Source organism: Artibeus jamaicensis, unplaced genomic scaffold, assembly GCF_021234435.1.
Source record: "Artibeus jamaicensis isolate MK-2021 breed Jamaican fruit bat unplaced genomic scaffold, CSHL_Jam_final contig_288, whole genome shotgun sequence".
NCBI lineage: Eukaryota > Metazoa > Chordata > Mammalia > Chiroptera > Phyllostomidae > Artibeus > Artibeus jamaicensis.
In genome coordinates this window covers 497,485-511,104 of record NW_026521645.1, presented here as the reverse complement: position 1 = coordinate 511,104, position 13,620 = coordinate 497,485, and the positions used below count along the sequence as shown (strand labels likewise).

At 36.7% G+C, this 13,620-nt stretch overlaps 1 protein-coding gene across 2 annotated transcripts in view; it reads right to left on the bottom strand.

Annotated features, from left to right (window-relative positions):
- Positions 1 to 13,620, bottom strand: part of IPPK (inositol-pentakisphosphate 2-kinase) — a 60,245-nt gene that overhangs the window by 3,076 nt on the left and 43,549 nt on the right. Inside the window, exon 12 of one of the 2 annotated variants that reach the window (XM_053662802.1) lies at positions 10,537 to 10,641. The exons of the other annotated variant lie outside the window; for it this stretch is intronic. Within the exon in view, the coding sequence (XP_053518777.1) occupies positions 10,567 to 10,641 (75 nt within the window). The 3' untranslated portion in view covers positions 10,537 to 10,566. The remainder of the gene's footprint in view (positions 1 to 10,536; positions 10,642 to 13,620) is intronic. 2 annotated transcript variants of the gene reach the window in all.

Here is a 13,620-nt window from a genome sequence, read left to right as displayed (position 1 = left end):
GCAGTGTGTGGACCCTGATTCCAAACCCTGGAATTTGTCTTCAGCAAGGCAACCACAGTCTGCCTCAGCACAAAAAGTAGAAGGTTGCCTCAGCAACCACTAGGCTGGCCATATTGAAAGGGTTGAGCAAACATCACTTCAAACCTCAAGGTGGTGGCACAAAGATATCCACCAAGGTCTTTTTAAAGCAGCAGTCCCCAAATATTTTGGCACCAGGGACCAGTTTTATGGAAGACAATTTTCCCACAGACGCCCCACGGGATACGGATGGGGAAGGCAGAGCTCAGGCAGTAAGGTGAGCAATGCTTTGAGACACTTGCCCCAGTTTCTAACAGACAGCTCAGTGGGTTGGGGAGTTCCTGGTCTACAGCAACAGGACGTACCTCAGGTTGTATCACACCCCAGAATGTCATGCAGCCACCCAGATTGATGCTACAGGCGGTGGAGTCACCACACTGTGTGTTCAGTCAGTTCGTCCCAAGACCTCATAGGCTGGCACTGATAGCATCCAAGCTTATGGATGAGGAAACTGAGACACAGAACTACCTATCCTGTCTGCACTTCTGAATGGTGACAGGGCTGGACTCAAACATAAGGGTCCTGGCTCTGAAGTTCTTGCTCTTGCCCTGGGGCTATAAGCATGGGTAGATCTGCACCTGCTGGCCTGGAATGGCTTCCACTAGGGTTGCCAACTCAAGCGACATACAGCATGGTTCATAGGATCTTAACTTGTAAAGGTCTATGTATGCTCACATGTGTGCTACAGACACAGATCCTAAAAGATGGTCACCACTGTATGGAATCTGGGGCAGTCTTTCCCCTTTCTTCTTTGAACTTTCCTATATTATGTTAAGTTTTAAAAATTGAATAGCTCTCTTTTATAAAAATAAACTAGTTACAAAAAAGAAAGTGGGCCTTACACTTTATCACTAGTCTCAACATTTGATAACAGACCATAACCTGTCTCCCCTTTAGTCATTCCCATCTATGTCACTCAGCCAGGAGAACCTACCCCAAGAAAACACCCAAGCTTTATTTTCCCCAAGATATGACTGTATGGGAAGGAACAGGGAGAACCCCAAATACAAGTTATCTCAGAACTACTGACTACTCTTTATTTTTTTAGTTTTTATTTGAAAGACAAAGAATGGGAAACATCAATCTCCGGTTCTGTTCTACCTATGTACACATTCGTTGGCTGGTTCTTTTTTAAAAATATTTTTAATTTATTTTTAGACAGAGGGGAAGGGTGGGAACAAGAAGAGGACAGAAACAGCAATCTGCGTTTGCCTGTCACACATCCCCTATCAAAGACCTGAACTGACCCACAACCCAGGCATGTGCCTGACTGGGAATCAAACCAGAAACCCTTTGGTTCGCAGGCCAGCACTCAATCCACTGAGTCACACCAGTGAGGGCTATTGGTTGGTTCGTAATATGGGCCCTAGCTGGGGATCAAACCTACAACCTTGGCATATCAGGACAACACTCTAACCAACTGAGATACCTGGCCAAAGCTTTGACTGCTGCTCTTCTTCAAGTGTGAAAAAAACCTTTACAAGTACAAGGAAACAGGAACTCCTCTCCTTATACTGTTCATTTAGAAAAGAAATCAGTTATTTCACAAAATACATAAAAAATAGTCCAAAGAATTACAGAGACATAAATATAAAAAAAATATATAAAATATCTATTATGTCCTAATCTGCAAGACAAAACCCAGAAGCCATAAAGACTAAAAGATATGAATACCTAAAAATTAAAATATTTAATATGACAGTCATAATTGAAATGTAAAAGACTGTGAAAGAATGAGAGAAATTATTTGCAACATATAAGAGATGAACACCAAGAATAAAGTGTTAATATGGGAAAGTATTAATAAAGTGTTAATCAAGATAGAAGGCCAAGATGAAAAGTACTCCAGGAAGAGGAAATCCAACAACAAAGGAACCACCAACATATAACAACAGAAGGTGAAAACCACACAAACCTCAACCCAAGACCTATCTGGAAATACAACTGAAGAGTGGAGAAACTACCCAGGGCAAACAACTGAACAAGAGCAAAAGAGAATCCTCACAACCCTGTACATGCAGAAGAACTAGCTATAACACAATCCGCCCTCACCAGCACAACAAATTAAAAAGGGTGGTGGAGAGAGGGACCATCAGTTCACCAGCTGGTGAGAAGGGCCCACAAAAAGAAAAGACCCCCAAAACAAAAACCCAAAGACAAACTCAGAGCCAGCATAAAGGACAGCCTAAGACCAGTGAGCTGGGGAGATCAAGAAGACTACACCACTGAATCTCACAGGTATTATACCACAGAAATTCAGACCATAAATCCAGGAAGGCAGAACAAACCAGTTTAAAAAGCTGAAGCTAACAAGAAGAGTCTCACAAACAATGGAAAGACAAAGAAACAATCCCCCAATGAAAGGAAAGGAGGAAGCCTCAGAAAGAGTGCTAGATGAAATAGAGGCAAGTCAGCTATCAGATATTGAATTCAAAGCACTGGTTATAAGGAATTTCAAAGAGCTCACAACAAGCTACCAGAAACTACAGGGGAATTACAATGAACTCACTGCAAACTATCTCCACATGAAAAAGGAAATAGAAACTATCAGCAAGGGCCAAGAGAAAATGAAGAATACAATTTTGGAACTGAAGAACACAGTGGAAAGAATCAAAAGCAGGATTGATGAAGCAGAAGATCAGATCAGTGAGTTGGAGGAAAAAGTAGAAAAAAACACCCAGAAAGAGTGAGGAAAGGAAAAGAGGCTCAGAAAGAATGAAGAGGGATTAAGAGAAATGCAAGACAATATGAAACATAATAATATCCGAATAACAGGGATACCAGAAGGAGAAGAAGAGCAAGGGATAGAAAATCTATTTGAAAAAGTAATGATGGAAAACTTCCCTAATTTGATGAGAGAAAAAGTGACACAAATCCAGGAATCACAGAGAGTCCCAATCAAGAGGAACCCATGGAGGCCCACTTCAAGACACATCATCATTAAAATGGCAAAATTCCAAGACAGAAAGAGAATCTTAAAGGCAGAAAGGGAGAAAAAGGAAGTAACATAGAAGGGAGCCCCAATAAGGTTAGCTCCTGACTTCTCAATGGAAATACTCAAAGCAAGAAGAGAATGGCAAAAAATATTCCAAGTAATGAGAACCAGAGGCCTGCAACCAAGGTTACTTTACCCAGCACAGCTCTCAATCAAGATAGAAGACCAAATAAAGAGTTTCCAAAGCAAAAAAAGTCTAAAAGAATACACCTCCACCAAACCAGCTCTGCAAGAAATACTAAAGGAAAGGAAGGAAAAGAAAAAGACAAAGAGAAACACAGGTATAAAAATGACAATGAACAAGTACCTATCAATAATAGTTTTAAACGTAAATGGATTAAATGCTCCAATCAAAAGACACAGAATAGCTGAATGGATAAAAAAAGCATGACCCACACATATGCTGCCTACAAGAGACCCATCTCAGGAAAAAAGACCTACACAGACTAAAAGTGAAGGGCTGGAAAGAAATTTTGCAAGGAAACGGCCAGAAAAAAAAAAAAAAAGCCAAGGTAGCAATACTCACATCAGACAAAACAGTCTTCAAAATAAGGGCCATAAAAAGAGACCCAGAAGGTCACTTCGTAATACTCAAGGGAAGAACCCACCAAGTAGATATAAACATTGTAAATATGGATGCACCCAACATAGCAGCAAAATATATCAAGAAAATCTTAGAGGACTTCAACGAAGATATTGACAGCAACACAATTATACCTGGGGATGTTAACACCCCACTGTCAAAAACGGACAGATCTTCAAAACAAAATATCAACAAAGATACTGCGGCATTGAACAATATCCTAGATGAAATAGACTTAACTGGTATATATACAGCCCTTCATCCCAAAGAAGATAAATACACATTCTTTTCAAATGCACATGGAACATTTTCAAATATAGACCACATGATAGGATACAAAACAAGCCTCAACAAATTCAAGAAAACTGAAATCATCCCAAGCATTTTCTCCAATCACAAGGGACTAAAACTGGGAACCAACCCCAAGAGAAAAGACCCAAAACATTCAAAATCATGAAGATTGAATAGTATTCAATTCAACAACAAATGGGTCGAGAATGAAATTAGGGAAGAAATTTAAAAGTCTCTGGAAACAAACATAAATGAACTTACGAGAACCCAAAAGTTATGGGACACAGCGAAAGCAGTCCTGAGAGAGAAGTTCAAAGCTATACAGGCCTACTGAAAGAAGATAGAAACATTTCAAACAAACAACCTAACCCTACGCCTACAAGAACTTGATGAACAACAACAAAGACAGCCCAGAGCAAGTAGAAGTGAGGAAATAACCAATATCAGAACAGAATTAAATGAAATAGAGACTAAAAGCACAATTCTAAGGATCAGTGCACCCAGGAGCTAGTTTTTCTAAATGATAAATAAAATTGACAAGCCTTTAAGTAGGCTCATCAAGAAAAGAAGGGAATGGACACAAACACAATCAGAAATGAAACAGGAGAGATTACAACTGATACCACAGAAATGCAAAGGATTGTAAGAAATTACTATGAAGAACTGTATGCCAAGAAATTTGAAAACTTAGGTGAAATGGACAAATTTCTAGAAAAATATAATCTTCCAAAACTCAATGAAGAAGAAGCAGCCTGAATAGACCAATAACAGCAAATGAAATTGAAGGAGTAATCAAAAATCTCCCGAAGCACAAAAGCCCTGGACCAGATGGTTTCACAGGAGAATTCTACAAAGCATTTAAGGAAGAGCTAACCCCTATTCTTCACACGCTATTCAAAAAAACCCAAAATGATGGAAGATTCCCAAACTCTTTTTATGAAGCCAGCATCATTCTAATCCCAAAACCAGATAAAGATACAACAAACAAAGAAAACTTCGGGCCAACATCTCTGATGAACATAGATGTTAAATCCTCAACAAAATATTGTCAAACCACATCCAACAATACATTAAAAAGATCACACACCATGACCAAGTGGGATTCATCCCAGGGATGCAAGGATGGTTCAACATTCGCAAATCAGTAAGTGTAATATATCATATAAACAAAAGCAAAGACAAAAATCACATATCATACCAATAGATGTGGAAAAAGCTTTTGATAAGGCACAACACCCATTTATGATAAAAAACACTCAGCAAAGTGGGAACAGAGGGAGCATTCCTCAATATAATAAAGGCCATATATGAGAGACCTACAGCCAACATCATACTCAAAGGGCAAAAACTAAAATCTTTTCCACTAAGATCGGGAACAATACAAGGTTGTCCACTTTCACCACTCCTATTCAATATAGTATTGGAAGTTTTAGCCACAGTGATCAGACAAGAAAAGGAAATAAAAGGCATCCAAATTGGAAAGGAGGATACAAAATTGTCACTATTTGCAGATGACATGATCGTGTACATGGAAAATTCTATAGATTCTACCCAAAAACTGCTTAACCTAATAAATGAATTTGGGAAAACAGTGGGATACAAAGGCAATATCCAGAAATCAAAGGCATTTTTGTATACAAACAATGAAACAGCAGAAGCAGAAGTCAAGAAAAAAAATCCCATTCAATACAGCAAAAAGAAAAATAAAACACCTAGGAATAAACCTAACCAAGGAGGTAAAAGACCTGTATGCAGAAAACTACAAAACACTGAAGAAAGAAATCAAGGAAGACACAAACTAATGGAAACATATATTATATTCATTGATTGGAAGAATTAACATCATCAAAATGTCCATACTACCCAAAGCAATTTATAGATTCAATGCAATACCTTTTAAAGTCCAATAGCATACTTCACAGATATAGAACAAACACTTCAAAAATTTACATGGGACCATAAACGACCCCAAATAGCAGGTGCAATTTTGAGAAAGAGAAGGGATCACAATACCTGATACCAAACTATATTACAATGACACTGTAATCAAAACAGCCTGGTACTGGCATAAAAACAGGCACATAGACCAATGGAACAGAACAGAGTGCCCAGAAATAAGCCCAAGTCTCTATGGTCAATTAATGTTTGACAAAGGGGGCAGCAACATAAAATGGACTAATAATAGCCTCTTCAATAAATGGTGGTGGGAGAACTGGACAGCTATATCCAAAAAAATGAAACTCGAGCACCAACTCACACTATACACCAAAATAAATTCAAGATGGATAAAAGACTTAAATATAAGCCATGACACCATTAAAGTCCTAGTAGAGAATGTTGGCAGAAAAATCTCAGATATTTCACGCAGCAACATTTTTACTGATATGTCCCCTAGAGCAAGGGACATAAAGGAAAGAATAAGCAAATGGGATCTCATCAAAATTAAAAGCTATCAGAATGGCTATCATAATGGTCAGAATGGCTATCATAAACAAAGCAACAAACAACAAATGTTGGAGAGGTTGTGGGGAAAAGGGGCCCTAGTTCACTGTTGGTGGGATTGCAGACTGGTACAACCATTATGGAAAACAGTATGGAATTTTCTCAGAAAAATAAAAATGAACATGCCTTTTGACCCAGCAATTCTACTGCTAGGATTATATCCTAAGAACCCTAAAACACCAATCGAAAAGAACCCATGAACACCAATGTTCATAGCAGCACAATTTACAATAGCCAAGAGTTGGAAGCAACGTAGATGCCCATCAGTAAAAGAATGGATCAAAAAATTATGGTACATATACACAATGGAATTTTATGCAGCAGAAGGAAAGAAGGTGCTCCTACGGTTTGCAACAGCATGGATGGAAATGGAAAACATTTTGCTGAGTGAAATAAGCCAGGCGGTGAAAGACAAATACCATATGATCTCACCTTCAAAAGAAAGCTGAACAACAAAACAAGCAAGCAATCAAAATGTAAACAAAGACACTGAAATAGAGAACAGGTGGACAGTGACTAGAGGGGATAGGGGAGGGAATTTCAGGGGAAAAAGGGGAGGATTTACAGGAACTAGTATAAAGGACACATGGACAACAACTAAGGGGGGGTGGAAATGGGAGGGAGGTGGGGAGCACTGGTGGGGTGGGCTAGGATGGCAGTAAAAGACAGAAAACTGTACTTGAACAACAATTAAATTTTTTTTAAAAAAAGTACTCCAAAAAGATACGGACCAGATAAATTAAAATAGCCAATAAAATACGAAACATTGCTCAACCTTACAGTAACCAAGGATATCAAATTATAATAGTGAAATATTTCCACTCATCAGATGGATAAGAATATATGTGTATATCAGACACAGAACGAAAGAGTGACAGTTACACAAGTGATGCTGGACTATGTAACAGGGGCCAACCCAACACTGAGGTCAACTAGAAAAAGCTAGACAGACTATCCTAAACATCTGCGTGAAGACAGAGTCACAAGACAAAAGAGAATTTCTGGACCAGGGGCAACACAAAGACATTTGGGTCTTTTTTTGCCTAGGAAAGGGAAGGTTGGCCAAGAGGCACTTTAAAAATGCAACCTCCAGGGCTATGGAGACAATAACCATGATGAACTCTGGGAGGGTAACCAAAATGCTGCATATCTTAAGAATGAGTGAGCCAGAAGTTGAGAGGACTTACCAGGAATTGCAGCTTTGCTTCAGTGATCTCAGTCACCAAAACTGGATTAATATAACCCTAGCTTGCCAAAGCAAACTTAAAATTCTCTCTGGAGGAAGATATCATCCTAGGGCTGAAATTATTTCTCAAGTAATTGTACAGATAGAATTTCTGACATACAAGCAAAAAAATCCAAGTACAAAACAAGATGATGTGAATGAAGAAAAAACACGACAGTAGAAAGATAAACATGGACTCTAGCTATTGGAAGTACCAGATACAAGTGCTGCTCTGCTCAAAGAATAAAAGACAAAATAGAGAACTTCAAAGAACTGGAGACTATAAAAGTGTACCATTTGGAAATTTCAGAACTAAAAACTATAAAAATCAGTAATAAGAATTCAACAGGTAATTGGTTTTTATAGAATAGTTATGGGGATGTAAAGTAAAACACAGGAAGTACAATGTACAGTCAATAATATTCTAGTAACTATGTATAGTGTCAGGTGGGTGCAAGAGTTATCAGGATGATCACTACTAAATTATATAATGTCTAATCATTGGGGAATACACCTGAAACTAACATAATGTGTATCAACTGCGACTGCAAAAAATTTTAATGATTTGTTAAGAAGAATTCAACAGGTAATTGTAATAGCATGAGAAGAAACTGAAGAGTCTCATATCATCAAACAGTAACTAAGAATGAATCACCAGCAGACCCACACTAAGGGAATACAAAATGGTATTCTTTATTCATCAAAGAAACCAAAATGATTCCAGATACAAGCTAAGAAATGCTGGGCAGCATGAAAAGCAATGCAAGTGAAAACGTGGGTAAATGGACACTGATAGTATAAAACATACACTGCAACAATAGCAACATAAGTTAGGAGTAATAGTAAAATGTGCTCTAAGAACTTTCATTGTTCAAGAGAATAAAGGAACTAAATATTAGACCTTAAAAAGTCTATTGCTTGCTGCAATTGCTATAATAAAACACTAAAATACAAGACTCATTAACTTCCAAACAAAAAGTAGGGAAATGGCATGATTAAAAAAAAAAATCAATCCAAAAGACAATTAAGAGAAAAAGAAACCTAAAACAAGAGGGGAAAAATTAAAAGATTTAAACCCAAGAATAACACCCATTAGTTGATAAAGACATAATGTTAGAATGGATAGAAAATCAAACCATATCATAAATACAAAGATTGAAATGAAAGAAGAGAAAAAAATATATAGGTGCAAGTTTTAACCAAAATCATCTAGAGAAGTTACACAAATATAAGACGAAGTAAACTTTAAGAAAGTATTACTACAGATAAAGATACTGAAAATGACAAATGACACTTGAAAATGACAAATGCAATTTACCAGGAAGAGGTAACAATTCAAAATGTAAAGCACCTAACAATAAAGCCTCAAAATAAATAAGAAAAAAATCAATAATCATCATGTAAAGTTTCAAAACATCTTCCTTAGGGAACAGGCAAAACAGTAAAATCAGTAAGGTTATACACATTCTGAACAACACAATTGATTTGGCAAATTAATTAATGGGCAAATACAAAACACTGTATCCAACAATTTAAGAAGACACCTTCTTTTCAAATATACACAGAAGCACTTTTTAAAAAAAGGAATAAAGCAAGTCACAACAAATTTCAAACTATAAAAAGCCAATTTCAACAAATTTCAAAGGACCATATAGAGTATATTCTCTAACTATAATGGAATTTTGCTAGTAATCAATATGAAAAAAGATATATAGAATTCCCATGTTTGACACTAATTATTCTAAACTACTTCCAAGGGTCAAAGGAGAACCTTGATACCAATTAGAGTATACTTTTACTGAATGACATTGAAAATCCAGCTTGTGGAATGTAGCTAAAGTCATGTTTACAGAAAAATACAGGGGTGGGCAAATCCACTGTAGATTTACAGTTGTGAATACACAAAACAGAGTTTATTCTTGTATTATTTAATTATAGCACTATTTTCCAATTGTAGACTTACTTTTCCCTACCCCACATATAGCTTTAATTATATTAGTTTAGAAAAAAGGCAGCCAAAACTTAATTAGGTAAGTATTTATCAGGAATAAGTTATAGAAAGAACAAATCATCCAAAGAAACTTTTAAAAAGGAAATAAGACCAGAAACTAAAGAAATAGAAAATCATACAGTATGAAAAGAACAGAAATTAGTTTTTACAAAATAAAACTGATAAACTCTTGGGATATATTTAGAAGACAAATAGCATATGTCAGGAATAGAAGTGCCTTTTCTTCAGATGTTATAAAATATTAAAAGATAAGAATATTACAAAAAATGTATATACCAAAATTTTGAAAATTTTAGCTAAAACAAAGGTTTCTAGAAAATATAACTTAGCAAAACTGACAAAAGAGAAAATCTGAAATTGAGATTAGAATTGAAAATTTCCCTACAAAGACAACTATGGGCCCAGATGGTTTCACCTGTGTTTCTACAAAATACTTAAGGAAAAAATAATGTAAGTTTTACCTCACCTCTTCCAGAAAAAAAAAAAAAATCAGATACTACTGAAATATTTTATGACAGGCATCACACTTGATCTCAAGACCTAACAAAACATTACAGAAATGTACATCACTAACATACATGCAAGACTCCTAGCAAAATATTAGCAAAGCAAATATAATATAGAAAAAACACATCACTACAGATTGTATAATTACTCCATTAACAGAAAATAAGGGAAAAGTCATGTAATCATCTCAATAGGAAAACAAAAGGCATTGATAAAATTATATATTCACTTATGATTAAAAAATTTCTTAACAAATCAGGCACCGGCAGGTGTGGCTCAGTTGGTTGGAGCATCATCCCATAAACCGAAAGGTCGCAGTTTTGATTCCTGGTAAGGGCACATACCCAGGTTGCAGGATCAATTCCCAGTCAGGGTTAGTATAACAAGGAAAGTGATCGATGTTTCTCTCTCACATTGATGTCTCTGTCTCTCTGTCTTTGTCTCTCTCTCTAAAAAGCAATGAGAAAATGTCCTCAGGTGAGGATAAAAAAATTACTTGTAATAAGACAGGAATAGAAAAGAACTTCCTTAATCTGATAGTGGTTATCTTTAAAAAATAAACAAAATGAAATCCCAAAATAATCTACAGCAAGCAATGCAGTTAAGCAAAAGAAAATAAGTAATGGTATGAGGGTTGGATAGAAAAAAATCAAGATCAGATGCAATATGATTACATATAATGAAAATCCAAAAGAAGCTATAAATACATTGTTAGAATTACTGAGTTTTAGCAAGAATGACAGATAAAAGGTCAAAATAAAAAAAACAATTTCAACCTACAACACTATAAAAATATTTTATGATAGTATTTACACCTAAAACTATCAAATGTTGGGGAATAAATCTAATAAAACATAAGACCTCTCTAAAGACAGCCATAAAATGTTTTTTTCAGATTTTAAATAACACCAAAAAAAAAAAAAAAAAGGAAAAAAATGCCTGTGGTGGAAGACTCAATATTGTATAGATGTCAACTCTCACACATTATTTTAATGTCAAACCAATATAAATCCCAAGATTTGTTAAGCTTTTCCTTGTGGAACTGAACAAGTTGATTCTAACACTTATACAGACAAGCAAAATGTCAAGAAAGGTTAGGTATTTATTAAAGAAGAGACATTCTTGAAGAAGGTAGAATTTATTCTACTAGGTATCAAGACTTGTTATGATTCTACAGTGACCAGGACAACTCCATTTGAAAAGTAAAATCTTTCCTCATGCTATACCAAAAATCAATTGCAAATGGATACCCACCAAACATGAGAGACAAAGCAATAAGGTTTATATAATACCTATAGGTCTTTAAGGTAAATAAAAGGACAAGACAGACTAAAAAAGAAAAAAGATGTAAACTAAACTACCTTAAAGTTATGAACTTCCCTTCTTTTCTACAAGTATTTTTTTATTTTTCAATTACAGTTGACATACAAATTATTAGTTTTAAATGTACAATACTGTGATATGACGTTTATATAACTTACAAAGTAATCACCCCAATAAGCCTGGTATCCACCTAACACCATACATGCCAATATTATTGACTGTATTCCCTTTGCTGTACTTTATATGCCCTTTACTATATTATAACTACCAATTTGTACTTAGTAATTCCATACTCTTTTATCCATTCCTCAACCACTCCCTCATCTGGCACTCATCAAAATGTTCTGCACTTGTGAGCTCAATTATGTTATTTATTTTGTTTTTTAGATTCCTCATATAAGTGAAATAATACGGTATTTGTCTTTCTCTAACTTACTTCACTAATATTTCCTACAACCATCCACGTTGGTACAGATGGCAAGATTTTACACTTTTTAATGGCTGAATAATATTCCATTGTATATACATACATCTTCTTTATCCATTCATCTGTTAGTTGTTTCCATATCTTGGCTATTGTAAATAAGGCTGCAATGAACATAGGGATGCATGTATTTTTCAATGAGTGTTTTGAGTGTCTTTGAATAAATACCCAGAAATGGAATTCTTGGGTCCTTCTCTGTCCTATTTATAGCCTTTAGCTCTCTTCCCTTCTTAGAAGGACTCCATTAAGAGAGTAAGGAGGACTTTGGCCAAGATGGAGGTGTAGGGGGAAACACTGCTTCCTCACATAACCAAATCTAAAAACAACAAAGTTTTAACAACAATAAACATAACCAAACCACAGAAAATCGAACAGTACAGAGTCCAAAAACAACGAAATGCTCAGCTAAACCAGTGAGAGGGGTAAAGCCAGCAGTGGAGCAAGTCGGGCAAAAACGATCCCCCGACCCAGGCAGCAAGGGTGCAGATCCCAGGTGTGGGGTAGCGAGGCACGGCTGTCTCGCTTTTGCACATTTGCACACAGATAAACTAGTGAAGAGACGTGCATTAAGACGGACCACGCAGGCCCCGGCACAGGGCGGCGGGCTTGCACATTTGGGCTCAGATAAACAGGTGGGGGCAAGCGGTGAGGCGGAGGGGTGAGCAGAGAGGACCCCCATTGCTCCCTCTCTGACCCCGCTCCCACATACAGCGTCACAAACCAGCAACCTAGGTGGCCCCGCCCTGGTGAACACCTAGGGTGCCTTTCCTCATATGTAACAGGCACAAACAGATCAAAACATGGCTCAAGAAGAACTCAGAGCCCCAGAGCCAATAAATCTAAGCAATGAAGAAACAGCCAAACTATCAGATGCACAGTTCAAAACACTGGTGATCAGGATGCTCACAGAACTGGTTGATTATAGTCACAAATTAGAGGAATATATGAAGGCTAAACTAATTGAAATAAATGGAAATGCACAGGAAACCAATAGTAATGGAAAGGAAACTGGGACTCAAATCAATGGAGTGGACCAGAAGGAAGAAAGACACAACCAAATGGAAAAATATGAAGAAACAAGAATTCAAAAAAATGAGGAGAGGTTTAGGAACCTCCAGGACATCTTTAAATGCTCCAACATCCGAATTATGGGGGTACCAGAAGGGGAAGAGGAACAGCCACCAGTGGAAACCTTATTTGAACAAATAATAAAGGAGAAATTCCCCAATCTGGCAAAGGAAATACACTTCCAGGAAATCCAGGAAGCTCAGAGAGTCCCAAAGAAGTTGGACCCAAGAAGAAACACACCAAAGCACATCATCATTACATCAGCCAAGATTAAAACGAAGGAGAGAATCCTAGAAGCAGCAAGAGCTAAGGGGACAGTCACCTACAAAGGAGCTCCCATCAGACTGTCAGCAGATTTCTCAAAAGAGACCTTACAGGCAAGAAGGGGCTGGAAAGAGGTATTCCAAGTCATGAAATCCAAAGACCTACATCCAAGATTGATCTATCCAGCAAAACTTTCATTTAGAATGGAAGGGCAGATAAAGTGCTTCTCAGATAAGATCAAATTCAAGGAGTTCATCATCAGCAAGCCCTTATTATATGAAATGTTAAA